The 13,816-nt window shown below is 39.2% G+C and overlaps 1 protein-coding gene across 1 annotated transcript in view; it reads left to right on the top strand.

Moving 5' to 3' along the window:
- Shoc1 (shortage in chiasmata 1) overlaps positions 1-13,816 on the top strand; it is an 87,220-nt gene that overhangs the window by 25,121 nt on the left and 48,283 nt on the right. Inside the window, exons 8-11 of the mRNA XM_076934894.1 lie at positions 1,391-1,541; positions 6,168-6,269; positions 7,647-7,755; positions 13,256-13,350. Of these exons, the coding sequence (XP_076791009.1) occupies positions 1,391-1,541; positions 6,168-6,269; positions 7,647-7,755; positions 13,256-13,350 (457 nt within the window). The remainder of the gene's footprint in view (positions 1-1,390; positions 1,542-6,167; positions 6,270-7,646; positions 7,756-13,255; positions 13,351-13,816) is intronic.

The following is a 13,816-nucleotide window of genomic DNA, read 5'->3' on the forward strand; positions in this document are numbered from 1 at the left end:
AGCCTGGTCTACAGAGTGAGTTCCAGGACAGCCAGGCTATACAGAGAAACCCTGTCTCAAAAAAACAAGAAAAGAAAAAAGAAAGAAAGAAAGAAAGAGAGAGAGAGAGAGAGAGAGAGAGAGAGAGAGAAAGAGAAAGCAAGCAAGCAAGCATACCTTTATAAATCTTAGTAATTTACTTTAACTGTTTACAACTATCATGTGAAAATTTTTGATATGAGGTTGAGTATGTGTCAATTATAGAGCCAAATTTACTTCTAAATAATGAGTATCAATCATAGCTGAGGTTGAAGTTGAATCCTACCAAGTTATATCCTGATTTAATTGGTCTAGTGGGCAGTCTAGGTACAGAGAATTTTCAAACCTTTTTTAGTAATTTTAATTATTATACTTGGTATAGAAATTTAAGTAGTTAAGTTTAAAAATTAGAAGCTAAATCCTATTAGAATTTTAATTTAAATATACATATAATGGTTTATGGACAACTGAAACATTTTATATATTGGGGCTTTTCTTAAAATATACTTTTATGGGGCTGGTGAGATGGCTCAGTGGTTAAGAGCACTGACTGCTCTTCCAGAGGTCATGAGTTCAAATCCCAGCAACCACATGGTGGCTCACAACCATCCATAATGAGATCTGATGCCCTCATATGGGTGACTGAAGACAGCTACAGTGTACTTACATAAAATAAATAAAAAAATATATACTTTTATATTTTAAGAAAATATTAAATATTTTATATTTTTCTAAAAATATACTTTTAGAGGATATATACACAAGGCAGTAAAGGCACTTCAAGGGTTTCCTTACAGATAAAATGTGAACAACTTGGTAAAGATACTAATTTGCTTATTGAATTCCTGACTCCATCCAGTCTCCCTTTTCTTGTTAATTCTCAGTGGTGCAGTCTCATATGTTGAGGAATATTGTCTGTGAGGGTGAGAGAAAAATACAGCTCATGGGGGATGGTAGACATGACTTCTGTTTCCTCACATTACATGGGGTACAGCAGGGATGAGCTCTGTTCTGTCAGATCTATTTGGTTTGTCCTACTTTGCTATCTCTTGTTTTCTGTGGTAATTCTTTTTAATTTATAATTTCTAAAATGTATTAGCCAAAAGAAGATATAAACATATTTAGAGACATTGTATGTCAGTAAAATAATGGAAATTATTAAAAAGATTACTCAAGAAAGGCATTGCTTGTAAAAGAAACCTATTTTTTGACTGAAAAACCTCTATGTTTTGAAAAACTGTATAGCAGTATAAGACAGAATATAACTTAAGTTTAAATTTTACTGTGACATTTAAACAAACATATTCATTTACAAATTAAATGTATTTACTTGGAAATATTCTGTAATAAATTTTAAATTTTTAAATTTCAGCCATCAGTTTTTTCTTCTGGGTTTAAATCCTTGATATCTACAAATCCCAAACAAGAAATTCTCACTCTACCACCATCAAAACTGAAGGAGCCATTAAACTCGATACTGAAAATAATGGACTCTGTAGATGAAAGTGAACGTTTCAGAAGAGGTGAGAGTTCACTAGAAATGTGTTCCTTGTAAAAACTACTTGTGCCGGGCGTGGTGGTGCATGCCTTTAGTCTCAGCACTTGGGAGGCAGAGGCATGCAGATCCCTGTGAGTTCAAGTCTAGTCTAGTCTACAAAGCAAGTTCCAGGATAGCCAGGGCAGTTGTACAGAGAAACCCTGTCTCAAAAAATAACAAAACAAAACAAAACAAAAAAACCTACTTGTTATTGGGGTTTTTATTTACTAAAATACGTTAGAGAGATGTTCTGAGTTACCTGATGAAGTCTTAGGGTCATTGCCATTAGACTCTTGGCCCATTATCACTTTTTTTCTGGTGTTGGATTTTAAGTCAGGGCCTTTGTGTGCTAGACAGGTATTCTACTACTGAGTGACATTCCTGAGATTCAACTTAGATTTGATTATTCTGGAATTCAGTAAAATACAACCATACAACGTGTGATCTTCCTGTGGCCAGTCTCTTTCACTTACCATAATTTTCCAAACTTATTTATATTATAGGATGTATCAGTGATTCATTGATTTTTATAACCAAATAATATCCCATTGTAGAGATGGGATAAATGTTTTCTCACATTTTATTTACCCATGGTACATCTATTGAAAGACATTTAAATTATTTATATGCTTTAGTGTATAAACTTGCTTTTGTGGTTTTATCATTTTTGATTTAACTTATTAATGGGTTTCATCCTATGCTTTTCCTACTTGATAGTTTTTGTTGGCCCTCTCCCCTACCCTCCCCACCTCCAATGCCCTGCCCTACTCCTGCTGATCCCCTTTCATCCCTTTCTGCCATCATGTCACATGGGTTCTCTTACCTTTTAAATTTTCCTTCCTGTAACTGTACTTTAATAATTCTTTTTTAAAGTTTTGTAATTACATTTATGTGCAGAAAGCTTAGCAGTGTATATTTATCCCAGTTTAGTGATGAGTTCTTTAGTCTTTACTTTTCCAGCTTGGCAGTGCAAGCCATAGATTTAGGACCCAGGACATTGCCTTCCTGGTGGTGGCAGATCTCACAGTATCTGTCATTGTAATTGGTCCTAATGGCTTCCACCAGCTTGGCCAGAGTGCTCTTGTCTTCCAAGTTAACCTGTGTGAAGGCAACAACAGTGCACGTCTTCCTGTTGACCAGCCTGGTCTTTCCCTTGATGATGCAGTAGGGCACCTCCATCTTTAGACAGGCAGGAAAACCACCAGCTCAATGGGATCTACATCATGGGCAGTCACCACCAGCTGAGCCTTCTTGTTCTCCACCAGGGTGGTGACTGCTCGAAGGACAAGTGACTGGTCTTTTAATTAGGACATCCCCTTTGCCAGCAACTTTCTTCTCAATGAAGACCAGCTGCCTTTGCTTCTATTGCTTTGTCTCTGGGATGTCCATGTGGGCAAGCTTAGGCAGCTGGGTACCTGTTTGATGGTCCAGGGCCTGGGTGAATTGATTAATGGCAGGAAGTACTTTGAGCAGCTTATAGAGAATGAATGGCTCTTTACCCCTGAAGCCTGATGCTGCCAGGGCCATTTTATGAAGTGGGTGAGATCTCTTTGGAGCTGGAAGAGCTGTCAAATGCCAAAGTTCTTAGGACTTTTTTCAAACTAGGTTCACTTTTTTGGCTTCTTTTCAGTCTTCTTTCCTTTGGGCATCTTGCTTGGCTAGAGGAGAGAAAGAAAATTGGTTCCAGTTTTATATTACAGGATTTGGTCCATTTCGAGTTGACTTTTATGCTGAATGAGAGAGATGGGCCTTGTTTCATTCTTGTGTTTATGGATATCCAGATTTCCCAGCTGATTTTAAAGTGGCTGGGTTTTTTTTTTAAATGTATGTTTCGATGCTTTTGTCAAATAATGAGGTGGCTGTAGTTGTGTGGGTTTATTTCTAGTCCCCTGTGTCTTCTGCTGGCTGACATGTCCACACACATGCATTTCCTTTCCTCTCAGGATGTGTGTGAGGGCAGAGTTGCTGCATCCTGGGAGCTCCATGCTTAACTTCCTGAGGAACTGCCAGAATGTGTTCCTGAGTGTCTGCAGTGGTTTTAGGGTTCTGATTACTAGCCTCCTCTTTAAAACTTGTTATCAGGTGTTTGAAATACCTGGCCTAGTGCCCTTGAAGTGGTAGATCATGATAGTGGGATTTGACTTTCCTGGGTAGGTTTTCATGTACTTAATGGCCGTTTATGTATTGTCTTTGGCTCTTTGGCTTGGATACATTGCTTTTAATTTGGTTGTTTTTCTGTGTGTGTGACTCAGGGTATTTCCAAATTTTTATCTTCAGTGAATAATGCAGGGTACATGGATGTGTAGTTATTGCTATGAGATATTGTCTGTTTGTTTTGGATGGATATGCCAGCAGCAGGCTTGCCAGACTGTGTTTATACTAGTTCCATTTTTGACTGTACTAATTCACATTTCTAGTCACAGTATATGAGGATTTTTGGGTCATATATAAAATGAGGACATGACCACTCCAAGGTATGGCTGAGGAGAAGATTTTTATTGTAGATATGAAGGAGAGAACAGCCAGAGGCATCTGAAAGAGTCCAGAGTAGGAAAAGAAAATCATAGACTGAACATGGCCAGCAGACTGAACTGGGCCATGGTGGCGGAGTAGGGTGGAGAGTGAGAAAGAGAGGGGGAAAGGAAGGGAGGGAGTGAGGAGAAGGTGGGGAGACAGAGAGGAGAGTGGACAAAGACAGAGAAGACCAAGAGGCAAGTTATATAGGAATGAGAAGCTGGAGAAAAGAAGCCCTTGAGTGGAGTTCTGAGTAGAGGGCAGGGTGAGAAGAGCCAGAATGCCATCAGGGACTCTACCAGGCACTCATGCTCAGAGAGCCTGGAGGCCAGTGTGTGTCCTCAACATGCTCATAGGCACCACCATTAGCCATTGAGCTGTTTCTTTTGGACCTGACGGACAGTTCATACGTAACATATTGGAACACAGCAGACTGGTATGATTTTTTTTTATCCTGAAAATTTATTCAATTTCTTTATTCCAGATTATTTTTTGTCAGAGCCTTGCATTTATGTACAATATCATAACAGCTGCAAACAGACATGATTTGACTACCCCCTTTTCAGTTTGGGTACCTTTTATTTCCCTTCATTGCCTCACTATTCTGCTGGGACTTTTAGTGCTGTGGTGGACAGAGATGGCAAAAGTGGACATCCTGCTCTTTGTGTCTTACGAAGCCTGTACATTTGAGGATCAGCTAGCTGTGTTTGCCTTCTGTGGCTGTTGTTTAAATTCTGCTATATCCCACTAATGAAACCTGATTTTTATTTATTTCACAATAAGTTCTTGGCTTGGCTCAAAATTTACAGATTCTTTCACCCCTTTATCAGGAATAAGTTGAAGTCTCTGTTAAGTGTTTTTAGTCTTAAGAGTTCTTCATGGACACCACAGCAAACGTAGTTCAGGAGTTGACAGAGTATATTTATAGAGAGTTTGGGGCTTCTCTGTTGCTCTCTCCTTTCCTAAAGTCACTTTCCAGCTGCTTTGTTAATCATGGACTCTAGTGAAGATAGAGTTGTCTACAAAACTTTCATGATGATGAGACTCATATTTTTATCTAAGTTCTGGTAAAAGAGCTATAAATGGGAATGGGCCTCAGGGCCAGTTACTTCCAGTTTTCTGGGTACTTTCTCCTTCTGACAATCTAAAAACCCACCAACTATAGGACTCAGTGTCAACTTAATGAAAATATGTAAGGGAAAGAACTCGTCTAAATGTATATACTGATTATAGTATAAATAATAATTTTATAAGCAAAATAGAAAGATCTGTGTTACACCCAAGGAATTAATGTGTATATAAGAGTTGTTTATAAGAGTTGTATGTTACAAAGTATGAAGTTAAAAATGAATAGCAAGTAATAGTGTGAGAGAGGGCCAGGTCAGTAAGGAGCTCAACACAAGCAGGAAGACCTGAGTCTGACCCTCAGCACTCACTGAATGCCAGGCGTGCATTTGCATGCCTGTGACTCTAGTGCTGAGCAGACTGAGATGGGAGGGTGCCTGGGGCTTGCTAGCCCTTCTGCCTAAGCCAAGTCAGTGAGCTGGGGGTTCAGTGAGAGACTGTGTCTGAAAAATAATGTAGAAAGTGACTGCAGAAGACCCCCAACATTGACCGCTAGTTTCTACATGCACATATGTGCAGGCACATGCACATACATAAACAGAAACATGCACATAATAACAACAATAATAAAGTCATAGGCACACTGTGCCAGGCAACTGGAAAAAGAAATAACCATTAACACAGACCAGTGCCAGTAGGTGTGATTCAGTGGCAGAGTGCCTAGTACACCCAAGGCTTGGTTTTAATCTGCAGAACCACAAGTAGAATTCTACCTCAGTAGAGTAGCAAGTAAGCATTTATGGCAGGAAGATTAGGTTGTTCAAAGTGTTCATGTTCTTACCTACCCCATTTTAGCTTTCAGTCATTTTGCCAATTTTTGCATTTTTATATTTTTGGTGGTTTTAATTGATAGATGAGGAGTGAAGGGAATATGCATTGGACAATAGATATTACCTATTATGTCAACATTTTTTCAGAATATACATGATTTTAATGGTACTTTGTTGATAGAGTTTCTTCCATTTCCTTTCAGATCTTACTTCCAAGTGTGAATTTGATACTGAGGATATAAAATGCAACTCCACAGAAAACTTAACTTTTGCAAACCTATGTGAACCAGAATGCAGTGAGCCAGGTAGAGATTTTGCCTGTCATTGACTCTGCAAGGGTTACCTATAGGATGCAGACGCACACTACGTTTGCATTTATAGTCTACTGTGAATCGGTTTTTGTGTTCAAAACTCCATCCTTAGGATCCTTCTTTGTCATCTCTCCCTTTTCTGCCCCTTTATATTTGCTCTATCAGAATATTGTCAGCAACAAGGGTGGGTCACATGCACAGTAGAGTTATATTTGAGAGGATGAGTGTAGGAAATAATGCTAAAATTAAAATGCAAATCTTGGGGCTTGGGAGGTGGGTTGGTCAGTAAAGTGTTTGCCACAAAAGAATGAGTACCTAGGTGCCATCCCCAGTAGCCAGCCTAGGTTCAGGTACAGATCTGGCACCAAAATATATGGCGGAGTAAGGGTATAAGACACCCTGCACTGACTTCTGGCCTCCACCCTGGTGTGCATGCATATATACCCTTAACTACACATAGTCTTAAATTATAGCTATTTTTCAGGCCCATTCTATTAATTTATAATTCTGTCAAGGACATCTAGAGTCCTGACTCACTGATTACTCTTCCATTTCCCTAACATCACCAACATTTACTATGGAAATAAAATAATGCTGTCTCTTAAATGCTGACAGCATAAGCCTGCAGATTAAAACTCTCCTTATACACAAAGCTCTTAGGATTTATTTTACATAGCAAGCTCAGTAAAGCTCAGCCATCACAGTAGTTTTTTAAAGTCACCACTATTGCATTGAAATCCCAAGTGATAAATTTGTATGTGTATATGATGTGTATAGATATATAAAATAAATTTAGGACTGTTATTTTGTATCTCAAGGAATCTAAATTTCTTGTGTTGTGTTTGTATGCACTCGTATATGTTAGTGGAAGCCAGAGGTCAACCTCAGGCATTGTTCCTCAGGAGCCTTCCTCTTTGGTTTCTGAGATAGAATCTCTCCCTGGAACTTTGGGCTCACGAATAAAGGGTAGGTTGGGATTTCAAGGGCATGCCCTCATGCCCAGCTTTTTATACGGGCTCTAGGATTGAACTAAGGTTCTGATGCTTTACTAACTGAGCTATCTACCTAGCCCCACCCCCAAATCTTACTAACGTGTTTTTTATCTTCTTACTGACATATTTTGTGGCCACATCAAAAGCTATATAAACAGCACAAATTGAATTTCGTGACAAAAATGGGGAGGGGACACAAAGTTGGGATGGGGATGTGAATCTGGGAGGAGTGTGGGGAAACGGTGGATGTGATAAAACACATTATATTAAATTCTAATACAAAAACTTTGTTGCAATAAATTGATCAAACCAAATAATTAATTGCAAGAGCTATAAATCTTATACAGTATTATATAACTTCAATTTCCTTATATCTCAGGAGAACTAGAAATGTCACCAACCCATCTAAGCCTACCAAGGCAGCATTCTTCAGTGAGTTCGTTATACGTAGGATTTCAGACATTTCCGTTTTCTGCTGCGTGTAAAATGTAAGTACAGATTATATCTAGAACTAAAGTTTAGGACAAGCAGTTTTTAATGAAATATCTCCATTTAAAGGCAACTTCCAAAAAATTCTTATGAAAAAATGTGAGACTATATAATGTGTATTATAAGCAGATGGGGAGAGTATATGAATATATATCCACACATATGTGGTTTTTCATAGACTATTTATTGTTAGACAGTGATACAAGAAACATATATAAGGCTGATTTTGCCTGGAAGGGAACTAGGGAATATGGCAATATGGTAGGATTTTTTTCTCAATATAATCTTTTAGAGTAACTTTTAGAATTTTGAATGTGATATTACTATTAAAGTATTACTACCAGTGTTAGTATTAATATTGCTTATTAAAAGTAAATAAATTAAAGGTTTTAAGGTCCTGACACAGGAATAAAATGATTAGGAAATTGCCTCTGAACAGTTGCCAATGGCACTCACTGCCACGTAAGGCACATTTTGTGGATTAGTTCCATAACAAATACCACAGACTGGATGGCATGAACAATAAGTCTTATTTTCTCATAGTCCCAGAAGCTACTGAATAAAGTATTTGCTGTGTTGGTTTTGGTCATGTAGGATTAAAAAGTATTCTAGTAACTTCCTTTACCTAATTATTTCTTTACTAAAAGACTTTATCTCCAAACACAGTCATTGTCTGATATTCTGAAATTAAGGTTTCAAGATATGAATTTGGAAAGTCACAGTGTACCCCAGAATAAGTGGTTTAAAGCTCTGCATTAAAGTTACCAGGCTCCATCACTTGCTCTTAATTGCTTTGCCCTTCAGTCTGTTTCTCTGTAATTCTGAATGTCTATTTCAAAGACTGTTAGAGGTATGGTACATCTGTGGGCAGGAGTAGGTAAAGGCTCCAGAATAGTGTGCTCATCAGCTTATTTCCCAGAGGGGCACCAGGAAACCCTAATTCATTTCTATCAGAGTATGTCCTTTGACCTTGCTTACCGTTGTCATTATTTCCTCAGGATGACAATACCAGATCTATAAAAGTAGGATTGATTCCTAAATCTGTTCAACACCCATTGTTATTGCACAGAATTGTCTGTGGTATTAGAATTGATACTACAAGGCATTTAAATCACCATATTTTAGTTTGACCAAAAATTGTATATTTTTTGTTTTGTTTTTGAGACAAAGTTTTTCTATGTAGATTGTCTTACTTAGGATTTTACTGCTGTGAACAGACACCATGACCAAGGCAACTCTTATAAAGGACAACATTTAATTGGGGCTGGCTTACGGATTCAGAGGCTCAATTCATTATCACCACGGCAGGAGCATGGCAACATCTAGGCAGGCATAATGCAGGCAGCTGAGAGTTCTATATCTGAAGGCTGCTGGTGGAAGACTGACTTCCAAGCAGCTAGGATGAGGGTCTTAAAGCCCACACCCACAGTGACACACCTACTCCAACAGGGCCACACCCTCTAATAGTGCCACTCCCTGGACCAAGCATATAGGAACCATCACATAGATCAGGCTGGCATCAAACTTAGAGAGCCGCCTGCCTCTGCCTTCCAAGTGCTGGGATTGAAGGCCAAAATGGCATATCTTAGTAGGCCAGCACGCATGACTGCTGAAAGTCTGAGATAGCTTTGGATGCTGTCTTTTATTATGTAGCATGCATAAATGTGGTGTTTTCCAAGATAAGTTAGTCTACTATCTTGGAATAAAGCCACTCAATTTTGCTTCTTATTCAAGTCACAAGACTAGAAACTTAGTCAGTACAGTCTTCATTTCCACACAGACTGGAACTTAATGTGTCCTAAATCACACACCTCCAGGAGAATTACAGGCATGCCTGCAAGATCCTTATGAATGAGTCCTAGGCTGCTCTTGTTGAGCAGGCTGCTGTAGGGTAGCTGCAGGTAGTTGCATCCAAGGACCCAGAACTCATCACAGGTTCTGTACACATCTTTAATGATGTCTAAATGAGACACAGAGGAGCCAGCGTTGAGTGCCCTAAGTATATCTTCACATTCTGTTTAAGAAGTATTTGCATTTGTGGTGCAGTTTTATGCTGTGTAAAAGTCAACCTGAGCAGGGCATGTGTGTAGCATGGATGAGCTCTGGAAAAGCATGGCATTCGAATGCAGTCACATGTGCTTTAATACTTTAGTCCCTCTGCTAAAGAGGAAGGTTTTTATTTGCAGGACACAATTAGTCTTTATTAGGCCCTTTTACTCTCTTATTTACTCTGTATATCCTAATCTGTCTGAGGAGGCAGGTTGGCAATCAGAAACAGAAGTCAACATACATTTGCATAGTCTTAAATTTCAGTTAGCCTTCAAATATTAATCATAATAACTCTTTAATTTTTTATTTTTTTAATATGCATTGGTGGTTTTTTGCTTGCAAGTATGTCTGTGTGAGGATGTTGGATCCTGGATTTATAGACAGTTGTGAGCTGCCATGTGGGTGCTGGGAATTGAACCTGGGTCCTCGGGAAGAGCAGTCAGTACTCCAAACCACTAAACCATCTCTCCATCCCCTGGAGATGATCTATTTTAATCTATTTTGTATTTATTGTTGTAACTCAAATAGCTAATGAGAATTTATGAAACAAGTCTTCTTGCCTGATGCATTATGGTTTGGCAGTTAGAACAGAATGGCTTTTAAAACAGTTAATGGACCTAGAGTCATTCGAAACAACTGAAAGTTACACATCACATCAAGAAATAAGTTACTTCCATCTGGCTTCCATAACTAACACCTTCAAAATTCCCATTTTTAAAAATGTTTTAAGTCTAAGTATTGGGATTATTGCTGTAATCCCAGCATTTGGCAGTCTGAGCAGTAAAGTCATGAATTTCAGACTAGCCTGAGCTACATGGGTTACCTGTGTTTTTAAAAAAAATGTGCCTTAATTATAAAGCTAAGAAAATGTTAAGATTTTTTGTGGAGTGGGGAGGACTTATTTAACTCAGTGTCATATAACAGAGCATCATCAAAAGTAATGAGGGCAGAGCTGGGCAGTGGTGGCACACGCCTTTAATTCCAGCACTTAGTAGGCAGAGGCAGGCAGATTTCTGAGTTCGAGGGTAGCCTGGTCTACAGAGTTCCAGAACAGCCAAGGCTATATAGAGAAACCCTGTCTCCAAAAACCAAAAAAAAAAAAAAAAAAAAGTAGTGAGGGCAGAAACTGGCGTCAGGAGATGATGCAGAGGCCATGAAGAGGTACTTGCTGGCTTGATCATGGCTTGCTCAGCTAGCTTTCTTATAGAACCCAGGACCACCAGCCCAGGGATGGCACCACCCACAATGGGCTGCCCTCTACCCTCATCAATCATTAATTTTAAAATGTCCTCATCAATCATTAATTTTAAAATGTCCTCATCAATCATTAATTTTAAAATGTCCTACAGGCTTGCCTAATGCCCTATTTTTTTAAATTTATTTATTTTACGTATATGAGTACACTGTGTCTGTCTTCAGACACACCAGTAGAGGGCATAAGATCCCATTACAGATGGTTGTGAGCCATGTGGTTGCTGGGAATTGAACTCAGGACCCCCGGAAGAGCAGTCAGTGCTCTTAACCACTGAGCCATCTCTCCAGCCCCTCTAAAGCCCCATCTGAAGGAAACACTCTCTTAATTGAGGTTCCTTGTTCTCAGATGTCTTTAACTTGTGTTAAGTTGACAACAGAATTGCTGTGTCTTACGTTTGCTCCTCTCATTGCCTCTAATACTCCTTAGTGGATGTTCCGTCTGCCTGGCAACTCTGGCGTCCCAAGGTTTTCACTACAGCTTTACCTTCACTAATCAGCTTCCTCACTGATCATGTGCTCAGAGGCTCCATGGAGGAAATCCAACCTTGTTTGTTACACATGACCTGGCCTTCTGGGTCTTCTTTTAAAAATGCGGGTTGAAGTCTGCATGAAACCATAAGTTTTCTACTCTGTATGCCTGGAGATCAAGTATCATGTAAAGATAACAGTGTCTGCTGCCAGTTAAAGTGTAGTTGGGCCTTCTCACAACATGGCTCTAGCTGTGCCTGGGTAACTAGAAACTTGAACTAATGAAACCATTTCCCCTGATGGCCCTGTGGGAGCAAGGTGCCCCATCACTCACTTCCCAAAGGAAAGCCTGTCAGATGAGTTTTACACCTTAGAGCCTGTCATTTAGATCCGATTCCTGAGATGCCATGGGTATCTTTCTTATATGCTTTGCTTCTCTTTAGTGGTGCTCATCCTATAACAGCCCCATCTTCATTATCTAGAAATTTAAACTTTCTAGCCCTTTTCTAGCCAAAGTGCATGTTTTTTCCATCCTCTTACTCTGCTTTTTAATCCCAAAGTTCACTGTAAACCTGGTTACAAGTAGCCACCAGTGATCAACCATTGTCATGGCTACAACCAAATATCTGACTGAAACAGCTTAAGTGAGGAAGGATTTACCTTATTTCAGGTTTCAAGGGTTTATTTAGTCCATACTTGCTTGGCCCATGTGCTTGGCCAGTGCATCATTATAGAGGTAGGAGCATATGGCAGAGAACAGCTGTTGAGTCCATGGTTGACAAAGAAGCAGAAACAGGGAAGCTAAAGCTCACTTGCTTTCTCATTCTCTCCTTTTGTCCTTTCCTTTGATCCCAGCCACAGCCATGGGATTGTACCACCCCACAGCCCTCACTGATGGAAACGCCCTCACTGATGTACCCTGGCTGATACACACTCACCGTGCCTCACTGATGGAAACGCCCTCACTGATGTACCCTGGCTGATACACACTCACCGTGCCTCACTGATGGAAACGCCCTCACTGATGTACCCTGGCTGATACACACTCACCGTGCCTCACTGATGGAAACGCCCCCACTGATGTACCCTGGCTGATACACACTCACCGTGCCTCACTGATGGAAACGCCCTCACTGATGTACCCTGGCTGATACACACTCACTCTGCCTCACTGATGGAAATGTCCTCACTGATGTACCCTGGCTGATACACACTCACTCTGCCTCACTGATGGAAATGCCCTCACTGATGTACCTTGGCTGATACACACTCACCGTGCCTCACTAATCTCTTAGGTGGTTCTGAACCTAATCACACTAATGATAAAGGTTGAACATCACAATTTTTATGCAAACAGGATTGAGAAATTTGTTAATAAAAAATCTTTTTTTTTTCTTTTGGTTTCCCTGTGTAGCCCTGGCTGTCCTAGAACTCACTTTGTAGACCAGGCTGACCTTGTACTAGGAGATCCGCCTGCTTCTGCCTCCTGAGTGCTAGGTTTAAAGGTGTGTGCCACTATTACCCAGCTCATGCCAAATCTTTAAGAGAAGGAAAAGGTATTCAAAATTTGATTTATTAAGCTCTACTTCAGTTTATACATTTACAAAATAAAGTTTATTTTTACTTGAATTTACATGTAAAAAACTTGGAAAAGTACTTTTCTTAAAATTTGGTTATACAAAACAGCCAATACTATCAATGAATTAAACTGTGATTCTTCTTTTACAGTAATTTGCTTAGCGCTGGAGAATCAGCTAATAAATATTGTATGTTGTGGCAACTGGGGAACTGCAGAAACTCTTGGGTGTCGTTCTTGCTTACAGGTACAGAATGCTTGCTATTGAGTGGCAAATAGAATGAAAAGAGTACAGATGTGACCATTTCATAACACGGAATGTGTAATGTCACACCAAGTCCAGTTGTCTTTTAGAGACTCATTGTATAGACAAGGTCTCAGTCTTGCTGATTTTCTCATAGTTCTTATCTATGAAAGAGAAAACAGACGATCTAACAATATTCTTATTAATGTATATATGTAATACTTTGTCTTTATTAGTCTGTTCTAAACAGCTAATGTGAAAATGTTAAGGTTTTTCATTTTTCAAGCTTTCCAAGAAGGATGGTTTAAAGCCTTTAACAAAATCCATTTGTAATTTAATGACATAATTTTGAGTTGAATAAACCCCTCCAAGACATTCTCTTTATACAATGAGAACAGTAATGATGATATGTATTTTCTAAAAAGTATATTTATACAAGGACGTATACAAGCCAGGTGATGGTGGCATA

Source organism: Arvicanthis niloticus, chromosome 5, assembly GCF_011762505.2.
Source record: "Arvicanthis niloticus isolate mArvNil1 chromosome 5, mArvNil1.pat.X, whole genome shotgun sequence".
In the NCBI taxonomy this organism is placed as follows: Eukaryota; Metazoa; Chordata; class Mammalia; order Rodentia; family Muridae; genus Arvicanthis; species Arvicanthis niloticus.